General features: G+C 44.8%; 1 protein-coding gene across 2 annotated transcripts in view; it reads right to left on the bottom strand.

The window, feature by feature from the left end:
- Positions 1-15,460: 15,460 nt before the first annotated feature.
- Positions 15,461-20,356, bottom strand: part of ATPSCKMT (ATP synthase c subunit lysine N-methyltransferase) — a 197,487-nt gene continuing 192,591 nt past the window's right edge. For both annotated transcript variants that reach the window (XM_040353426.1, XM_040353428.1), the window contains one exon: positions 15,461-15,696. In XM_040353426.1, coding sequence (XP_040209360.1) covers positions 15,487-15,696 — 210 coding nt within the window. In that variant the 3' untranslated portion in view covers positions 15,461-15,486. The remainder of the gene's footprint in view (positions 15,697-20,356) is intronic.

Here is a 20,356-nt window from a genome sequence, read left to right as displayed (position 1 = left end):
CAGGTTTGCAAGATAACTGAAATACATCACAGGTGATATCATTTGCTGCTTAGTGATTGCAGTATTCGAGACTGCATCTCCCCATGGTAATACATAAAACCTGGCCTGTTAGTGGGCCCTGTAGGACATGGTTGATGACCACTGCCCTAAGTAAACAGTGTCCTTCCTAATCCAGTTCCCTCCAATTTTTTTTTCCCCAGGTGCGAAGTAAGCGTTTTCTTTTAAACTCATTAGTGGAGAATTAAATTCCCTATCGAGTAGTGTCTGAGTCCTATCCCACATTCGTAAAGTGTCCCGTGTTATATCGTATGATTTGTGGTCCAGTGCTCTATGTTGTGCAGGGATCCAGATAGTGTTGCTCAATTGTGTACTAGCTTGTGCTTTTTCAATTTGCACCCATCTTTTAACTTTTCCTGTCCCGCGCCCATTCCACCGCACAAGATAGAACTGCCGCCTTGTAATAGCTTTTAATATCCGGCACTGCCAGACCGCCCAGTAGCTTTACCTGTTTTAGGATGGAGAGGGATATTCTATGCTTTTTATTTTTTTATCTTCAACATGTTGATGCGTCCAATCCATGATATGGGTTTGTTTACAGTTCTTTTTAATTCATTTTTGATCTCATTTAATAGGGATACATAATTTATTTTATATATCTTCTGTACCGTATTGGCCAGTTTAATACCAAGATATTTTAATTCTTTGCTCCAGGGAAAAGCGCAAATTTCTTTGACTTGACCTTCCTCACTTTTATTTAGGTTTATATTTAAAATTTCAGATTTAGTTACATTAATTTTAAAGTTTGAAATAGCGCCATATTGTTGCAGTATCTTGGAAAGCTTGGGAATAGATTTAACCGGATTGGTTAAATAAAATAAAATATCGTCGGCAAAGGCAGACAATTTATGTTCCTCCTCTTCCACTCTGACACCATTGATATCTGGGTCATTTCGAATAGTGGCCAGTAGAGGCTCTAGAGATAGGATGAAAAGAAGGGGAGACAAAGGGCACCCTTGTCTTGTCCCATTTTTCATCTCGAAAGACTCCGATAGCATGCCGTTAATTTTAATTTTTGCGGTAGGGTGATGGTAAAGTGTATTAATCCATCGGGACAGCCTGTTCCCTATTCCCATAACTGTGAGAGTCTCCATTATGAGCCCCCAGTCTACCCTATCGAATGCTTTTTCGGCATCCACCGATAGGAATAGACCCGGGGGCGCATTCTGCCTTATGTTCTGAAGCAGGAGAATTTCTCTAATACTATTATCTTTGCCCTCTCTGTTGGGGACAAATCCTACCTGATCGGGGTGCACCAGGAAGTGCATAGCCCCTTTCAGACGCTCAGCAAGGATTTTAGCGAAGAGCTTGATGTCTGTATTTAGCAAAGAGATTGGTCTATATCCCGAACAGAGTGAGCAATCTTTCCCTTCTTTCAGAATTATTGCAACCGAGGCGGCTAACGCTTCCCTACTAGTTTCGTATTCAGACCCTAGACCATTGAAGTATTTGCATATCTTCGGTATTAAGATGTTACTGAATCTCTTATAATACAGGACAGAAAATCCGTCAGGGCCGGGGCTTTTTCCGCCTGTCGTATTTTTCAAAGCATTTTTAATTTTTTCTTCAGTTATAGGACGGTCCATGTTCAATCTTTCCATCTCCTCTAGTCTAGGGAGTCCTGCTTTCTCAAGAAAATCGCTGGTTTTAGCCTCTTTTTCCCCTGCCTGCCACCCTGACTGCTTTATTGTATATAATTCCTCGTAGTAATTTTTGAAGGTATCTGCAATTTCTCTAGTTGTATAGACCAGATTCCCATCTTTCCTTTAAATTTTTCCGATGTAATTTCTGGTTTTCTTTTTTTGGGCCATTTTGGCAAGATGCTTACTGGGTTTGTTGCCCCATAGATACCTCTCTCTGGCAATGCAATTTAGTTTTTTCCTCGCTTCTTGTTCCATAACCTCTTTAAGCGCATCTCTTTTTAAAATTAGATTGTGGTACGTCACTTTTAGTCCCTGTTCTTTATGTTTACGTTCTAGGTTCGCTATATCTTTGATCAGGGTATCAGCCTTCCTTTTTCTCTCTTTTTTTTCCCTAGCACCCTCAGCGATTAGTATCCCTCTTATGTACGCTTTATGTGTCTCCCAGAGAGTTGCACTTGAAATCCCCTCTCGTTAATAAGAAAAAATTGTTTGAGTTCCGCTTCCACCCTACTTGCCCCTTCTTCATCTCGAATCAGGTTATCATTAAGGTGCCACACCGGCCGTTGACTCTTTTGTATGGATAATTAAATTTTCATGGTTATTGGTGCATGGTCTGAGACAGTCATAATTCCAATGTCCGTCTCAGTAATCCAGTCCAGCAACCTATGATCTACCAGTATGTAATCTATTCTGGTGTACGTTCCGTGGGGAGGGGAGAAAAACGTGTAATCGTGTGTGTTTGGATGGAATAACCTCCAAGCGTCCACTAGTTGACTATCATGGATCTTGTGTTTTATTTTTTGTAATTGCACGTTAGTTGTCTCCTTCACCCGGGATGTACTGTCTTCTCTCGGATTCATGGCAAAATTAAGATCCCCCATCAGAATTGTGTACCCCTCGGCAAAATTTTTCATTTTGCCCAAGATTCTACTTAGATATTGAGTTGGATGTACATTCGGGGCGTAGATGTTAGCTAGGGTGTAGACAGTGTTGCCTAATTTTCCTTTTAAGAATAAAAATCTACCTTTCGGATCTGTCAGCCTCGCCTCAAGAATAAACCCAATCCCTCTTGCGAAACCGATTGCTACACCCCTGACACGCTTGGAGATGGAGTCCCCATAAAACCAGGTGGGATACATAGTAGAGTACAGCTTTACATTCGAATCTAAGGTCAGATGAGATTCCTGTATAAAGACTACGTCCGCTCTATATTGTTCAATCTCTTCCAAGACCTTCAATCTTTTAGCGGCGGAGTTCAAACCCTTCACGTTATAAGATAAAAATTTTACTTCTGCCATTTCCTACCACTACATCATTACCCTAAACTTTCTAAAAGATCCACTGGGAGCCACGTTCCCTATCCCGTCCCCTTTTTGGAGGAGGAGAGTTCCCTCTCTCCTTCCAAACCTCCCATCCCCCCCCCTGCCAAGGCCTAAACATCACCTCAGAACCGTAGGGATCCTCACACCCCACTACGCGTCGGTTCTCATGAAATGAGGTGAAGCCTCCCAACGCCCAGCCCTCTCGTATACCTCCAAAGAATAATCCTTGGGGGTTGATCTAATATGAGTAGGGTTGCGGACCCGCCCTCCTGACCCCCCTCTCTGATCTCCCCACTACCACCCCCCCCAATCCACCACAGATCCTACCTCTCTAAACCACCCAAAAGACTAATCCACCCAAAAGACTATTCCACCCATCCGGGCAATTCTAGAACGTGCATATCCAATTTTGCGGCAAAAACCTGGCAGATCCTCTGGAAATATTAATTTTGCTGATACCCCATCTTTGTGTCCAATCAGGCACACCGGGAACCCCCATTGGTAATTGATATTGAGCAGGCGCATCTGTTCCAATAGAGGTTTAAGGTGCCTTCTTCTGGCCAGGGTTTCCCAAGCTAGGTCAGTGAAGATCTGAATCTCCACACCGTCATGGCACAAGGGTGGCTTCCTTCTCAGTTTTGACCAAATCTCAGCTTTGTCTTTAAAATATCTAAACCTTACTATTATGTCCCTAGGCCATTTGCCCCCGCATTTCCTGATTCTTCCTATGCGGTGAACCCGTTGTATTTTAAGGGGTTCCTCCGAGCCGTTGTGCAGGAGGGGGAGAAACAAGTTATTGAGAATTTTTCTCAGATCTTCACCTTTCTCCTCCTTGATGGATCGTATCCTTAAATTTTGCCTTCTATTACGATTCTCTTGGTCTTCTAATCGGTATTGTAGTAGCCTCTGATTTTGTTTCATTGTGTGGTATTGGTTTTTTAATTCTAGTTCCTGTTTTTCCATTTTTGTCTCAGCTTTCTCTACCCGCTCCAAAATATGAGTTATGTCAGTTCTTAACACGCTGATTTCTTCTCTTATCGCATTTTCCAACCTCTTTAACATCCCCTCCAATTCTACCTTTGTGGGTAGATGTGTGTCTGTTCTAGATTCATCCATTTGGCTAACTTCGTGTTCGCCTTCTGTTGACGTATCCACGATAGGGGTAACCCCCCCCCCCCCCCCGGCTCCCTTTTTAGTTGCCCCCGTTTTTTCTTTTTTTACCAAGGCTGGAATTTTGGTGCTCCTGTCTGGGGTCATGAAGTGTCTTATAGTGCTGATAGGGGGGTTATCTTTAGAATTTTTTGGGGCGGAGCCCCTTGTTGACTTATTCATATTGTGTTTTTTTTGTCCCTCTGATACGTTTCCACATTTAAGCTTCCTAAGTTTGACCACCGGGGTACCCCCAGCCTCTAGGTTGCGCGCAGGGGAGAGAGTCACACACCCTCTGTCATAAGTGCGATCCTTTCTCACGTTAGGTTTTAACCCTTCAGAGTGGAGCTTTTTACTGCGAGCGACCTAGCTGACTTATTCCCGTTATCCGTCGGCCTCAGCCCTGAGGGAACAGCAGTTCCTTTTTGACTTTTAATGTCCAACCATGTTGGGTATGCTGAGGGATGCTTGAGCTACCTCCTATGATGATTGCAGCATATTGCAGTATATTTTTAGTTGTTTAATGGTGGGTGTAGGTATGCAGATGCCCTCTAAAAGTTTGGCCAAGCAGATACCACCTCCAAATCACGCACTCTCCTCCCTCGCTGTGTTCTATTGCACTGCCCTCTGACCACCATAGATACTGCTATCGTGTTTCAATACACTTGTCTGTATTCTGAATGTAAGCTGGCAAACAAATGACAAATGGTCTGAGGTGTTCATCTACTAATACTGAGGTTTTCCGTGATAGTTCCTCTCCCCGAAATAACGGGTCGCCCTGGTGGTGTTTTTATGTATTTTATGTAGGGAATAAAATGTTGCCACCCTGGGAAATCTGGTGCGAACAAACTCCCACATTTGTTTGGATATAATGTTAATTCCACCTATACTCATGGCATGAGTGTGTAAAATATCATTTAAAATGTTGCCCAAAAATCCACAAAAAAATAGAAAAAAAATATTTATACTCACCCAAAATACCTGTTGCTATGCGGAAGTCCGTAATCTGCCTCTTCCGTAGTCACGGTCTCAATCTTCTTCTTCATCTTCTTCTAGTGAATGGGCCGCACTGCTTTCTGGGAACTGTGGGCCGGATTCAGATAGATTTGTCTATCTGTTGGCGTAACGTATCTGCGATACATTACACCGCCGTATATTAGGGCGCAAGTTCTGTATTCAGAAAGGACTTGCGCCCTATGTTACGGCGGCGTAACGTATGTTGTCCGGCGTAAGCCCGCCTAATTCAAATGTGTTTGATGTGGGCGTGTTTTATTTTAATTCACTGTGACCTCATGTATTTGAGGTATTTCACGAACGGCGCATTCGCCGTCCGTGGAATATCCCAGTGTGCATTGCTCCAAAGTACGCCGCAAGAACGTATTGGTTTCGACGTGAACGTAAATGACGTCCAGCCCTATTCACGAAACGACTTACGCAAACAACGTAAAATTTTCAAAATGTATGCGACCGTCGGAAGCCTGTCAATCAAATAGGAACGCCCAGTACCATACCCGGAAGCGGCGGAGAAGATCACTCTCTAAAACGGTAAGTACGTCTTTGATTTAAAAAAAAATACCCGATTCCTCTTGACAAAATGAGCATCAATCTAAGGTTAAAAATTAACTTTTCGGGTGAACCTCCACTTTAAAGCGTTGATACAAAACGCCCTACAAAAATCTACATACCCCAAAAAACTGAAAAATAAATAATACACCCCCTAGATGAAAAACCACTACACAAGTGCAGGGCAGGACTTAGGGTGGTGGGGGCCCTGGGCTTGAGTGTTGAATTGGCCCCCTGGAGCCGAGAATTGAAGGGGGATCGAAGATGTTGAGCGAGGGGGGGTCATAGTTGTTGAGCGGGGGGGCGAATTGAAGTTGTTGAGCGAGGAGGGATCATATAGTTGTTGAGCGGGGGGGTGCGCATTAAAGTTGGTTGAGCGGGGGGGGGCGAATTGAAGTTGTTGAGCGGGGGGTGCGCATTACAGTTGTTGAGCGGGGGGGTGCATTAAAAATTAAAGTTGTTGAGCGGGGGGCGGGGAGTTGCCTCTCACCTGTGCATGGAATGTGTCGGCTCTCTTCCCTTCAGCAGACATCCACCGACAGCCGGAGCCACAGACTGTCATTAGCCACAGTCCTCCACACACCGCTACGGTTCCTCCTGCTTCCTCTTACAGTGCGGGAAAATTAACCATGCAGGAAGAAGCTGTCTGTGCGGGAAAGTCCAGCAGAATCCGTGCGTGTTGGGAGGTATGCGCAGGGCTGCCATCAGGAATTTTGGGGCCCCTTACACAGCTTAAGGCATGGGCCCCCTGGAGCAGAGAACCAGGGGGGGGGGGGGGTGCTGCCGCCTGAAATTGAGAAGCAGGGGGGGGGGGCCTTTACAAAAAAAAGAAGAAATATATATATATATATATATATATTAGGGCTGTGACTGATTAAAATTTTTGTGTTCGATTAATCGTTTTTTTTTTTAAATCGATTAATCGACTAATTTCGATTAATTAACGCACATACAGATACAACTACTTTTAGCTGATCTCCTTGCATTGCAACTCTGCATTAGCCACTGGTAAATGTGGTGGGGGCAGTATGGGGGCAGATGTGTATATTCTTGCAGTATGGGGGCAGATGTGTATATTACAGCATCTGCCCCCATGCTGTAATATACACATCTGCCCCCATGCTGTAATATACACATCTGCCTCCCATACTGCAAGAATATACACATCTGCCCCCATGTGTACATTACAGCAGCCCTCAAAATTTCCACTCGCCTACTAGCATTTGGCGAGTGGATTTAAGCTGGGGGCGAGTGATGACAGGGCTACATGACCAATCTCCCTCCAATCTGTGCCTACACTTGGAGTCCCGATGAGATTGGCGGCCGAAGAGGAAAGGTGCATGCTCGGGAAAAGTAGTCTGGTGAGCCACGCACAGGCAGAGCAGTACACAGGTGCTCTCCTTACAATTCTCATTAAGCCATGGGACCTAACAGTATGACCTCTCTGAGCCTACCCCCCCTCCCCCAACCAATGTAGCTGGAGAGCAGAAAGTAATGAGTGAGGTGGAGGATTGCGAAAATTACCACTCCGGTGCAGCGCTCACTGAAAGTTGCCCTGACATGACAGTGGCAGCCTTCCAGTTTTCTTCTCCTTGTGCTCTATGTAAGTGTCCAGCAGTTCAGCCTGAGCACTGTGAACAGACTGGTCTCAATGTGTGCTGTGCAGTGTCAATGTGCACTGTGCTATGGTGTCAATGGCTGTGCAGTTGTGTGGATCTCGGTGCTGGATTGTACTCCCTCCCGCTGTGCTGCACCTCCTCTCCTCACTGCCAGCCTGAATAAAAGGGGGAAGTGGAAACATGCAAGAGTGGAGCCGCACACACAGGCTCCTGATGATGAGATGAATGGGAGAGAGAGAGGATGGATGGGAGTTGCAGAGGAGACAGCAAGAGAATGGGGAAGAGACCCAGTTCTAGCTAGTGCCCTGTCCCTCTGGTCTGACCCCAGTGCCCTGTCCCATTTTGTTAAAGTTGTTGTTGATAATATTTAATTTTGTAACTTGATTCTGCATAAAACATTTAACAGTGTCATTCCATGAGATAATCTACGAGGGCGTGTTTATGGGTGCAATTAGGTGCAGGGCAGTGTATGAATTAGGTGGGGCAACTGGTGGCGAGTAACTCTTGAGGCCTGGCTAGTAGCTCAGGACTTGAAATTTTGAGCCCTGCATTACAGCATGGGGGCAGATGTGTATATTCTTGCAGTATGGGGGCAGATGTGTATATTCTTGCAGTATGGGGGCAGATGTGTATATTACAGCATGGGGTCAGATGTGTACATTACAGCATGGGGGCAGATGTGTATATTACAGCATGGGGGCAGATGCTGTAATATACACATCTGCCCCCATACTGCAAGAATATACACATCTGCCCCCATACTGCAAGAATATACACATCTGCCCCCATACTGCAAGAATATACACGTCTGCCCCCCATACTGCCCCCCACCACATTTACCAGTGGCTAATGCAGAGTTGCAATGCAAGGAGATCAGCTAAAAGTAGTTGTGTGGCAGATGTGTACATTACAGCATGGGGCAGATGTGTATATTCTTGCAGTTTGGGGGCAGATGTGTATATTACAGCATCTGCCCCCATGCTGTAATATACACATCTGCCCCCATGCTTTAATATACACATCTGCCTCCCATACTGCAAGCATATACACATCTGCCCCCATGTGTACATTACAGCATGGGGGCAGATGTGTATATTCTTGTAGTATGGGGGCAGATGTGTATATTACAGCATCTGCCCCCATGCTGTAATATACACATCTGCCTCCCATACTGCAAGAATATACACATCTGCCCCCATGTGTACATTACAGCATGGGGGCAGATGTGTATATTCTTGCAGTATGGGGGCAGATGTGTATATTACAGCATCTGCCCCCATGCTGTAATATACACATCTGCCCCCATGCTGTAATATACACATCTGCCTCCCATACTGCAAGAATATACACATCTGCCCCCATGTGTACATTACAGCATGGGGGCAGATGTGCATATTCTTGCAGTATGGGGGCAGATGTGAACATTACAGCATGGGGGCAGATGTGTACATTACAGCATGGGGGCAGATGTGTACATTACAGCATGGGGGCAGATGTGTACATTACAGCATGGGGGCAGATGTGTACATTACAGCATGAGGGCAGATGTGTACATTACAGCATCTGCCCCCATGCTGTAATATACACATCTGCCCCCATGCTTTAATATACACATCTGTCCCCATACTCCAGGAATATATACATCTGCCCCATAATGTTACCACACACAGATGGTTGTCCTTTCTTACCTGACTATCAGGCAGGCAGACCCATCTGCAGAGTAGCTGATGGACACACGTGCGCAAGGGAAGAAGATACAAGCAGGCGGGCAGGTGATGATGACATTAGCGTGCCGCTACTCGGCTGCCGCCGGGTGGACCAAGATGGCCACGGCTCCGGAGCTAGGCCGAAGCCGCGGCCTTTCCTATGGGCGAGACCGCGGAGCTCACTCTGCGGATCGTCCTCGATCAAAATAATTTTAATCGACCAAAGAAATTAACGATTAATCGACCAATTAATCGTTAATTTCCGCAGCCCTAATATATATATATATATATATATATAAAAAAAGAGGGGTAGCCATCCGGGGCCCTGGGGACCTCTGGGCCCTTTAATAAAAAGAAAAAAGAAACCTCTGGGCCCTTTAATAAAAAAAATATAAAAAAAAATAAACATTTATAAAAAAAATACATAAAAAAAGGGAGGTTGCCATCCGGGGCCCTGGGGACCTCTGGCCCTTTTAATAAAAAATAAAAAAATATAAACAAAAATAAAAAAATAAACATTTATAAAAAAAAAAAGGGAGGTTTCCATCCGGGGGCCCTGGAGACCTCTGGGCCCTTTAATAATAATAATTATATATATATATATATATACATATATATATATATATATATATATATAAATAAATAAAAAATATATAAATTTTTTATTTTTTTAATAAAAAATAAATAAAAAAAGGGGGGGTTGCCATCCGGGGCCCTGGGGGCGGGGCCCATGGGCTTGAGCCCAGTCAAGCCCAATGGTAAGTCCGGCCCTGCACACGTGTATGTGGTGTGCGCAATAATGTTCTCACTCTCTATGGATACTAAAGAAATATACAGTAATGGTGCCATCCTCTTGTAATACTGAAATCAGCCATAAAGTGCGATGAAGCGGTGAAAACCAAAGCACTTATAAGCAATGCACTATTGTAAATGTATTCCTTCTAAATATGAAGGAATGCATAAATACAGTATCACATACACTGGTATTACAGGAAATGTTTTATACTCCTTAAGGGGCCAGAGTCTACCTGTGTATGTTTTTATCTGTATGCACACCTAAACGTGAGTTTATTTAACCACTTGACCCCCAGAAGGTTTTACCCCCCTCCTGACCAGGCTATTTTTCTATTCGGCACTGTGCTACTTTAGCTGGTGATTACGCGGTCATGCAATGCTGTAACCGAACCAAATTGATGTCCTTTTTTCACATAAATAGGGATGTCTGCGTGGTGGATGTTCAATCACATTGCCTCTTACTAAATACCTTATGCCGCGTACAGACGATCGGACATTCCGACAACAAATCTGTGGATTTTCTTCCGACGGATGTTGGCTCAAAATTGTCTTGCATACACATGGTCACACAAATGTTGCCGGAAATTGCGAACGTCAATAACGCGGTGATGTAAAACACGTATGACGATCCGAGAAAAATTAAGTTCAATAGCCAGTGCGGCTCTTCTGCTTGATTCCGAGCATGCATGGAATTTTGTGCATCGGCATTGTGTACACACGCTCGTAATTTCCGACAAAACGTTTTGTTGTTGAAAAATTTGATAACCAGCTCTCAAATTTTTGTTGTCGGAAATTCCGATAGCAAATGTCCGATGGAGCCTACACACGGTCGCAATTTCCGACAACAAGCTCCCATCGAACATTTGTTGTCGGAAATTCTGACCGTGTGTATGCGGCATAAAACTGTCTACTTTCCAAAAAGGTGTAATTTGTGGTGGGTATTTGTACTGTCCTGGCATTTTGAGACCTTGTGAAATGAGATAGCCAGTCAGTACATCATAACTGATTAATGAAAAAAAACGTATATATATATATATATATATATATATATATATATATATACACACACATGTGTGTATATGGAAAACAATATTAAACTAATATTTCAGGAGAATAACCTATTTTAATTGTGAAACATGGTGGAAATGTTATGGGTTGAGGTTGCATTGCTACTTAGCCAGCTTGCAGTCAACTATGTGTTAGCGGCCTGCTACTTTCTGGCCGGCGCTACTTTAAATTTAGAGGGTAGTCAGAGATTTAACTGGAGCACATGGTCCTGTGCTATCAGTCCTGAGGGAGGAAGCCACTCGATGAAGAACCTGTCTTGGAGAGCACCGAGCAAGAGGCTGGTATCTCAGGAGAGGTCTTGAGCTTCATTGAAGGACGCACGATTACTGAGAGGCTGAGTGATGGTCGCCTATCAGTTCTGAGTTCACAAGAGTTTATTCAAGAGAGAGATCCGGGTGCCTTATCCTGTGTTGAGAAGGATTCTGGACCGAATATATCTCCACCTTTGGGAAGGTCTGTGACAGAGACTTTGCTAAAGTTTCCGTGTGACACCCTGGCTGCTACAATACCCACTCTGGCTAGAACTAGCAAACGCATCATGGTTAGATGCTTACTCCTCAGCTATGAGTAAGCATCTAACCATGATGTGAAACGCATTAGCTAGTTCTTGTCCCTGCATGTCCACTTTTGGCTTTGGCTATGCTTGCTTAATTCTTGGATGATTTTGCATTGCATTGCATTGTTTGGATTTTATTTTTTATTTTTCTTGTCATTTTTTGCAATAAATTTGCTTTTACAGAGTGCGGCAGTCCAGGATGATCTCTTTGCTCCATGGATTAGTGCAGAGCCATCACCTGTCAGTGTAACAGGGCGGGAACGATTTACTGGTGGTTGAGGGCTTAGAGCGGTACACTCTCTACTGAGCTTACATGGGTTAAAGGATTCCGTGCTGCAACTACCCGCAACTCAGGGAGATGCTCACCCATGGACTCTGGGGATACAACGCCACGGGCGGATATCCCACAAACAAATTGGGAGGTTGTGTTTAACAAAGGTGTCGTCACCGGAGGGAAGGATGTGCCTCCAACCATGACACCTACTTTGAAAAGGTCTCCTGAGGCCTGTGTGATGCCAGGACTGGGACACTCCAGCACACTGTCCAAACCTGCCTGTTTGCAAAGGATTGACTTGACTATGGGTGGGAGTTCCCCTATGTGCCCGAGGCCACCATGAAGGAGATTGAGGAAAATCGTGAGAAATGGTATCAGGAAGCCATTTGGGACCCCCTCAAAGTGCCAAAGCCATCCCGGGACTTTTAATCTTTTAACCAGCTCTCAAATTTTTGTTGTCGGAAATTCCGATAGCAAATGTCCGATGGAGCCTACACACGGTCGCAATTTTCGTTGTCGGGAATTCTGACCGTGTGTATGCGGCATTAAACTGTCTACTTTCCAAAAAGGTGTAATTTGGGGTGGGTATTTGTACTGTCCTGGCATTTTGAGACCTCGTGAAATGAGATAGCCAATCAGTACATCATAACTGATTAATGAAAAAAAATGTATATATATATACACACACATATACACACACATGTGTGTATATGGAAAACAATATTAAACTAATATTTCAGGAGAAGAACCTATTTTAATTGTGAAGCATGGTGGAAATGTTATGGTTTGAGGTTGCATTGCTACTTAGCCAGCTTGCAGTCAACTATGTGTAGCGGCCTGCTACTTTCTGGCCGGCGCTACTTTAAATTTAGAGGGTAGTCAGAGATTTAACTACCTCTGACTGTATGTTTTTCACTAAATTTGGGCCTCTGTTCCAGCCATGGCTGTACTGTGGGTGACCACTATTGTTGTCTGGGGTGTCGTTGTCACTCCAGGCCAAGGGTGGCAGCATTCAGGTCAAGGTGTTTTGGGTATTGCCCTTCAGCAGCCAATCAGAGGGAGTTGATCGGGGAGGAGTACTTAAGGGAGGGAGTTGCTGGGGAGGAGAACTTAAGGGACAGACGTCATTAGCCGGGGTCGTCGTCGTTGATCCTGGCCTGTCGTCCCACCACCCCCCGTGTGTGGCCCTCATGGCCGGGGGTGCGTGTTCAAGTGTTCCTGGCTCCGGGGCCACGTTGGTCCGGGGTTGTAATCTACTAAGTAGGCCTGGTAGTCAGACTGGGTCTACGTTTGCAGAGTGGTTCTGTGATGTCCGTCCTGAGGGAGGAAGCCACTCGATGAAGAACCTGTCTTGGAAAACCCCAGAGCAAGAGGCTGGTATCTCAGGAGAGGCCTTGAGCTTTATCGAAGGACGCACGATTACTGAGAGGCTGAGTGATGGTCGCCTATCAGTTCTGAGTTCACAAGAGTTTATTCAAGAGAGAGATCTGAGTGCTTAATCCTGTGTTGAGAAGGATTCTGGACCGAATATACCTCCACCTTTGGGAAGGTCTGTGACAGAGACTTTGCTAAAGTTCCGTGCTACACCCTGGCTGCTAGGCTAGTGAGAGAGGCCTATCCAGGTGCATAATACCCACTCTGGCTAGAGTGGCAACGAAAGCTATGTTGCTGGAAGCAGGAGTGTTTCAGAACAAAGTTTTACACCTGATCCTACTACCTATTACCCTTCCACCTCTTCAACTACTACTTTTATCCTTTTACCACGGTTGGTAAATAAAGCAAAGCAAAAGAAGCCTGAAGTGTGGACATTGAAGTTTCTCAACTCTCATCGTATACCCTAGACGGCGAAGGAATAGAGGTAACATGCTGCCCAAAACAAACCAGCAGCTCCCCACTAAAATAGACACTGTCCCCAGTGTCAGAACTATGGCGTCTCAAGCCTGAGCGCCCACCTGAACCCACTGAAATACATTAAAGAAAGGGAATAATAAAATATAACAAGTGTCATCACATCACAATATTCTGTACAAAAATACACATTGTTATTCCTATCTATCTAGTCTGCACCATTCTCCAACAGTCTTGATAGAGGATCAACTGGACCAAAACAAAAAACAAAAAAAACACACACACTCAAATTATCTACATTCCCTAAGGAAGAGTGAAGCTGCACCTTCCGCCACAAAGATGAAGCCTCCATTCTCCCCAAGGAGCATTCAAAACCTAAGTGCTAGGCAAGTTATGAAAAGAGAGAAAAAAAAAGTCTCTCCTGAAAGTTACGGATCACTGCCCTCTAGCGGCAATGTCCCTGATCTGATTGCGCGCCAACGCATTCTGCCAACGAAGATATATTCTTTTTTTTTTCTTGACCACAAAGTGCACATGGGCCCTAATCTAAACTGACTAGGTTCTTATCCCCCCAGATTCAAACACATCTCAGCAATTGCAAGGAAAAAGCATAGTTCCTGAGTGGACTTCTTCAAGAGGAGAAAAAAAAACAGCAAGCAAGTTCTGCTGGTTCTCCTTACAAGTAGAACCTGGGATCGGGCAAGGTAAGGGTTTTTCCCTGGTTATCAACAGTGGTGATCGGGTAGATCCGGTCATCCTTTCCAGGCCGTTGAATGACCACCCGATCACTGTAAATGTGCCAGCCATAGCTCCAAGACTCCCGACAACCTTCAAAGGTGAGTTAGGATAAACGACAGATCAAAAGTCCCGGGACGGCTTTGGCACTTTGAGGGAGTCCCAAATGGCTTCCTGATACCATTTCTCACAATTTTCCTCAATCTCCTTCATGGTGGCCTCGGGCACATAGGGGAACTCCCACCCATAGTCAAGTGTTACACTTTTCATTAAAATCCTTTGCAAACGGGCAGGTTTGGACAGTGTGCGGGAGTGTCCCAGTCCTGGCATCACACAGGCCTCAGGAGACCTTTTCAAAGTAGGTGTCATGGTTGGAGGCACATCCTTCCCTCCGGTGACGACACCTTTGTTAAACACAACCTCCCAATTTGTTTGTGGGATATCCGCCCGTGGCGTTGTTTCCCCAGAGTTCATGGGTGAGCATCTCCCTGAGTTGCGGGTAGTTGCAGCACGGAATCCTTTACCCCATGTAAGCTCAGTAGAGAGTGTACCGCTCTAAGCCCTCAACCACCAGTAAATCGTTCCCGCCCTGTTACACTGACAGGTGATGGCTCTGCACTAATCCATGGAGCAAAGAGATCATCCTGGACTGCGTCACGAATTGCCGAAAGAAGCCAAACGTCGGTGCGCAGGCGCCGTATAGAGCCGCACCGAAGTTCGGCTTCTTTCGGCAACTCGTGACGCGCTGTATGCGACGGTCGGAAGCCTGTCAATCAGGTAGGAACGCCCAGTCCCGAAGAAGACATACCCGGAAGCGGCGGTGAAAATAAGGTATGTACGAAAAAAAAACAGAAAAAAAACAGCCGATTGTCATTAGGACAACTCGGCTGAATGTAATGTTAAAAATGTATTTTTGGGTGAACCCCCGCTTTAAGCATATTACATTTCTTTTGTGAAATGGGGCTTCTCAGAAATATTTTCAATTTTGTTTCAAATGGCAAAGTACTATTATCTACAAAGTGATCAAAACTGATATGTGTGCACCAATGGTTAGATTTTCCCACTCCCTGGAAAAAAACTTTAAAAACAGATTAAAGTAAAAAAAAAAAAAAAAAAAAAACATGATACAGCATTTTAACTCTTTAGTTGATTTACAATTCTGTAGACTTGTTTATGAAGTGTTCTTGTACACCAGCCCTAAATTCTGTTTTATTGATTGCTATCAAGTCGTATACCCAGACAGTGTCCACACCTTCTCCAAATATGTGATCTGGAACCAAATGTGGAAAAGGAAAACGGCAGGCAACAACTCTGGCACTTTCACCTAACTCTCTTTGAAGTTTTTTTTCCAGCTGAGGCATCTGTAGACAAAGTAATACAATTTCAATTTCAATTCCTCAAGGAACAACTAGCATACAAATTGTACAGCATAGCTCAAGGGAAAATTAAAAACAAAAAAAAAGGTATTTTGACTTACCTGTAATTTCTTTATCCAGAAATACAATACAGAACATGTATTCTTAGACTGTCTACAGTATATGCAGCTATCTTCAAAAGACTGGAAACTTGCTAGGGCCACCCCCCTATAACCCCACCCACTCAATGAGACTCCAGTTTTTTTATCAAGCAATAATAGGAGTTATCAAGACACAGAGGGGAGGGGCCTGTTACAGGTAAGTCAAAGTTCCTAATATCTTAACCTCTTCCCACCGACTGTACATATATATGGCCTCACGGAAGTGGGTCTTCTTCCATGGGCCTGCATATACACGTTTTGTGTTACACAGCATGCTGCCACACAGAGACTGGGCTCTGACCTGATCATCCCATACTATTGTTTGTCTATCATGGTTATCAGTCACTGTATATCCCATATCTGTGTTTTTTTTTCATTCTCTTGAATGGAGAAAAATTAATATTGTATTTTTTTCACCTTGCTAGAGGAGAAAAGTGTAAACAAAGAAGTGTGTGCAAAATAAAATAAAAATACTAAAGAAAAATAGCTAGATTATGGTTTGATCTAGGTCAGTGCCAGGGTTAAGGTCAAAGGTAATGGTCAGGGTCAAATGTCAGGGCTAGTGTATTTTAGGTAGGAATAACATTTTTGTTTTTACATTTGTATCAATGTCACTTAGTGTCAGCGTGTTTTAGGTAGGAGAAAAAAGCAAAATGTGCAGTGGGCCCTACGGTGGGTACAAACAACAAATAATAACACACACATATGTGATATTATTGTGATTGTCAGAAGCAGGAGAATTTAAGCTAAATAAATAAAAAAAAAAAATACTATTTTGTGCCAGTTTTTCTTTAATAATATAAAAACCAATTATATCCATATTACCATTTACCACCAAATGAAAACCCAATTTGTCCTGAAAAAAAGAAAGGTTTAATTCATCTCCATATGCTATGTACAGTAGTTGTAATGACATGTAAAGGTTTACCAACACATGTCAAACTTGCAAAATTGTGTTGAGGCATTAGGATTTGTTTAACCCTCTGTCAAGAAGAGGTTATTTAAACAGTACCGGACACAGGACTTGCATTCTTAGACCATAGGACGAACCCAACCAATAACTTGGGGGGAGGGCAATATAGCAAATCAGAACCAGGGGCATACCTACAGCATTTGACACCTGGGGCAAATCCTATAGCTGGCACCAGGGTGCACGTTGGTGTGCTGGCGTCAGCGTCAAGTGACGTCACGTGTAGCGCCTCCGTGCACTGCGGCCCAGGACCCTAAATAATCCTCCACCATCTGCTCTCCTGGGGCGACCAGGCCCCTCCTCTGCAAAAACGGTGCTGACTGACCTAAGGATTGTCATCGGGTGGCTGGTGCCAGACAGGAATACATGTAAATGTGCTACTGCCAGTGGTGTCACTAGGGTTGGACCAGATCTTCAGTAAGTTAGGTACTCGATGGATAGCATAGGAATAAGAAGGGAGGCATACATCGCATAATCCAGTTTAAAACATTTAATAAAACCGGCGGGATGGACGTGTGAACGAGATACGCACGTTCTGAGGGAGGGGTCTAACAGCGCTGCCGAAGAGAGTGCAAGGCATGCCTGAGAAGATCCATAGATCCTTCACAGCGTGAGAGGCTGTCAAACCATAGAGGATGCCTTGGCTCCCGGGGCATACCGAACCCAGGATCAGCTAATCCACAGTGAGTTACAGCGCACGAAACAGAAGGGAGGATTGAAGCAGGGCCAGATTAAGAACATCATGGGCCTGGTGCTGAGGATTTTGGTGGGGCCTTTTAGGCTGCATTCACACCTCCGCGACAAGTAACGCCGCGTACGCGGCGTATTTTGCCGCGAATAGTGTAACTTTTTTTTTTCAAATCCTTCCTATTGCTTTGTATGGCCGAATGCCAATGCCGCCTGAAAAAAAGGGTCCGGGACTTTTTTGTTTCCAATGTTTTTATTAAATTTCCAAGTAGAAATACAATAATAGGACAGGTATAGTCTGTCCAAGCAGTATAATTCAAGTTACAGGTACGAGTCAATGAGAATACAACAGTATAACCAGCGCATGAGAGTTACCCAAATTTTTATACCACAAAACTGTCAACGGATATATAGGAAAAAAAAAAAAATAAAAAAAAAAATGGGGGGATTAACCAGAACTACTACCGGGCCTCCCGGCGGGGAGCCCAACTGATCTCAAAGACCCGTTACTCAGTAAAACAAGAGTAATATGCATCGGCAATAAAATAATAATGAGAAAAATAAAAAGAACAGAAAAGCACCAAAGAGATAAAGACTAGAAAAACAGGAAAGGGAAGGAAGAAAGAAGGAAGAGATGGGGGGAGCACTCCAGCATCAAAGGGTCATTCACCAGTAGTAATCTACATCTCACGTAGTCGTGAGATAGTCAATCCAAGGGTCCCAGATCCTGTGAAACACTGCAACCTTGTCTGCCAGGATGGCGGATAGCCTCTCATTCACCATTATCCAAGATAATTTAGCCTTCAGCAGATAGAAAGGAACGGTGGGGGACCTCCAGGACCTCGCTATTGAAATCCTAGCCGCTGTAAATATGTATGCTATTAGCTTTTTTGTACATTTCGATATTCCCTTGATCGGACGTCCCAACAGTGCATCCAGGGGCGACTTACGAAGATTGACCTGAGTCAGTGAGTATATAAAGTTGTACGTACGGATCCAAAACCGTCTCACCTTCGGACATAGCCACCAGACGTGGTACATAGTGCCGTCTGCAGCGCAACCCCTGAAGCACCGCGGGGACGCCCCAGGGACAAAGGTTGCCACTCGCGCCGGGACCATGTACCACCTCAACAATACCTTGTAATTTGCTTCTATCAAAGAGGTATTAATATAAGTTTTAGAGGCACTTTGCGACAATGTACCCCACTCAGCAAGGTCCAGTGGCTCACCCGTATCCTGCTCCCATTTCAGCATATAGTCTAACTTTTGGGAGCTAGAGGATAGGAGACTATAAATCAGGGATATATGTCCAGCATGTTTGTCAAAGGTCGTACAAAGGTGCTCCATGGGAGTACTAGTAGTAACGTCAGAAGCACGATTCAGTGATGACAAAAAATGGGCAATTTGTGTATAACGGAAAAACTCAGCATTTGGGAGTTTATATTTCTCCTGCAGGACAGACCTCGAGAGAACTCCCCTGTGGTCACAGAAGTCCGCTATCCTCAATAGACCCTTATTGGTCCACCAGGTAAAGTCCTGGGGGTGGAGACCCGGGATAAACAGAGAATTACGAAACAGTGGTGCCAGAGGCGTATGTGGGGACTTAAACTTGTGTTTGGCCGTTAGGCGGTCCCATAGGCTGAGAGAAAATGACAGAGACGGACACATTATGGGCGGCCTCTCCTTCCCCCCAAGCCACATTAAGTGGGAGATCTCTCTGTCTGCACATACGGAGGACTCCAATTCCATCCAGAGCGGCCTGGGTCGAGCTGTATGGAAGCGGGTCAGATGGGCCAATTGAGCTGCATGAAAGTATCTGAGAAGATCAGGCACACCCAAACCCCCTCCCACTTTAGGAGTGTACAATGTCCGTCTGTTCACTCTGGGCCTCCCGTGAGCCCATATAAAATCAAGCAATTTAGCCTGGAATCTTTTGAGGTCCGCACCCACTATTGCAATCGGAAGAGTCCTGAATAAGTACAGCACCTTGGGGAGAATAGTCATTTTGATAGAATACAGCCTACCGAACCACGACGGAGGACGAAACAGGGGGGGGTAGTTTCTCTTATATAGAGTGGAGAGGGTCGGGGTCAGGAAGATGCCCAGGTAAGGCAGGGCATCCTTCTGCCAGTTAAAAGTGAATGACTGTTGAAGGGCTCGAACTATGTGAGGTGGCAGGGAGACATTGAGGGCCTGGGATTTAGACTGATTCACAGATAGCCCCGTCCGGGACTTTTTTTCATGCCGCAGGTGTACGGCGTTTATGAGATGTGAACCATCTCATAGACAGCAATGGGAATTCTCCCCTCCAGCGGCACGAGCGGCCGGCGTCGGGCGTTTTGTCGCGGAGGTGTGAATGGGGTGTAATAAATAATAAATAAATGCGTGGAAATGACATGAACGCAGCCCAGCCAAGGCAAGTGACCAAAGGCACAGAACCCAGAAGGAAGACCGGGTGAAGATGGAAGTGCCCGGGCCCCGCCTGATTCATCGCAGCACTGGAGGGCTCAGTCTGAAAATTTAAGTGTACACTAATGTGCTAATATGCTGTGCATACTTGTACGTTGTGGCATAACCTACCCCAGGGCCTCTAAAAAGTAGTAATGTCAGGAAAGTTTACTACCGCTTTATTATCCCAGGATCCCAGGAGCCTCTCATGGGGCCCCCTACTGACCCGGTGGACGGTGGCCCTTGGGCAGTGCCTAAGTGCACAGTTGCCAACATTTAAAAAATATTTTCAGGGCCACTTTTTTATATAAGTGCTATATTTAGAGTACCTGAGATCCCCGATGTTCCTCTATACATCATAGTAGTAATCACAAAATTAAATGAGTACTAATAATGGGGC

Source organism: Rana temporaria, chromosome 5 (genome assembly GCF_905171775.1).
Source record: "Rana temporaria chromosome 5, aRanTem1.1, whole genome shotgun sequence".
In the NCBI taxonomy this organism is placed as follows: Eukaryota; Metazoa; Chordata; class Amphibia; order Anura; family Ranidae; genus Rana; species Rana temporaria.
Note: the sequence above shows the minus strand (reverse complement) of the source record. Positions and strands in the feature narration are given on the sequence as shown.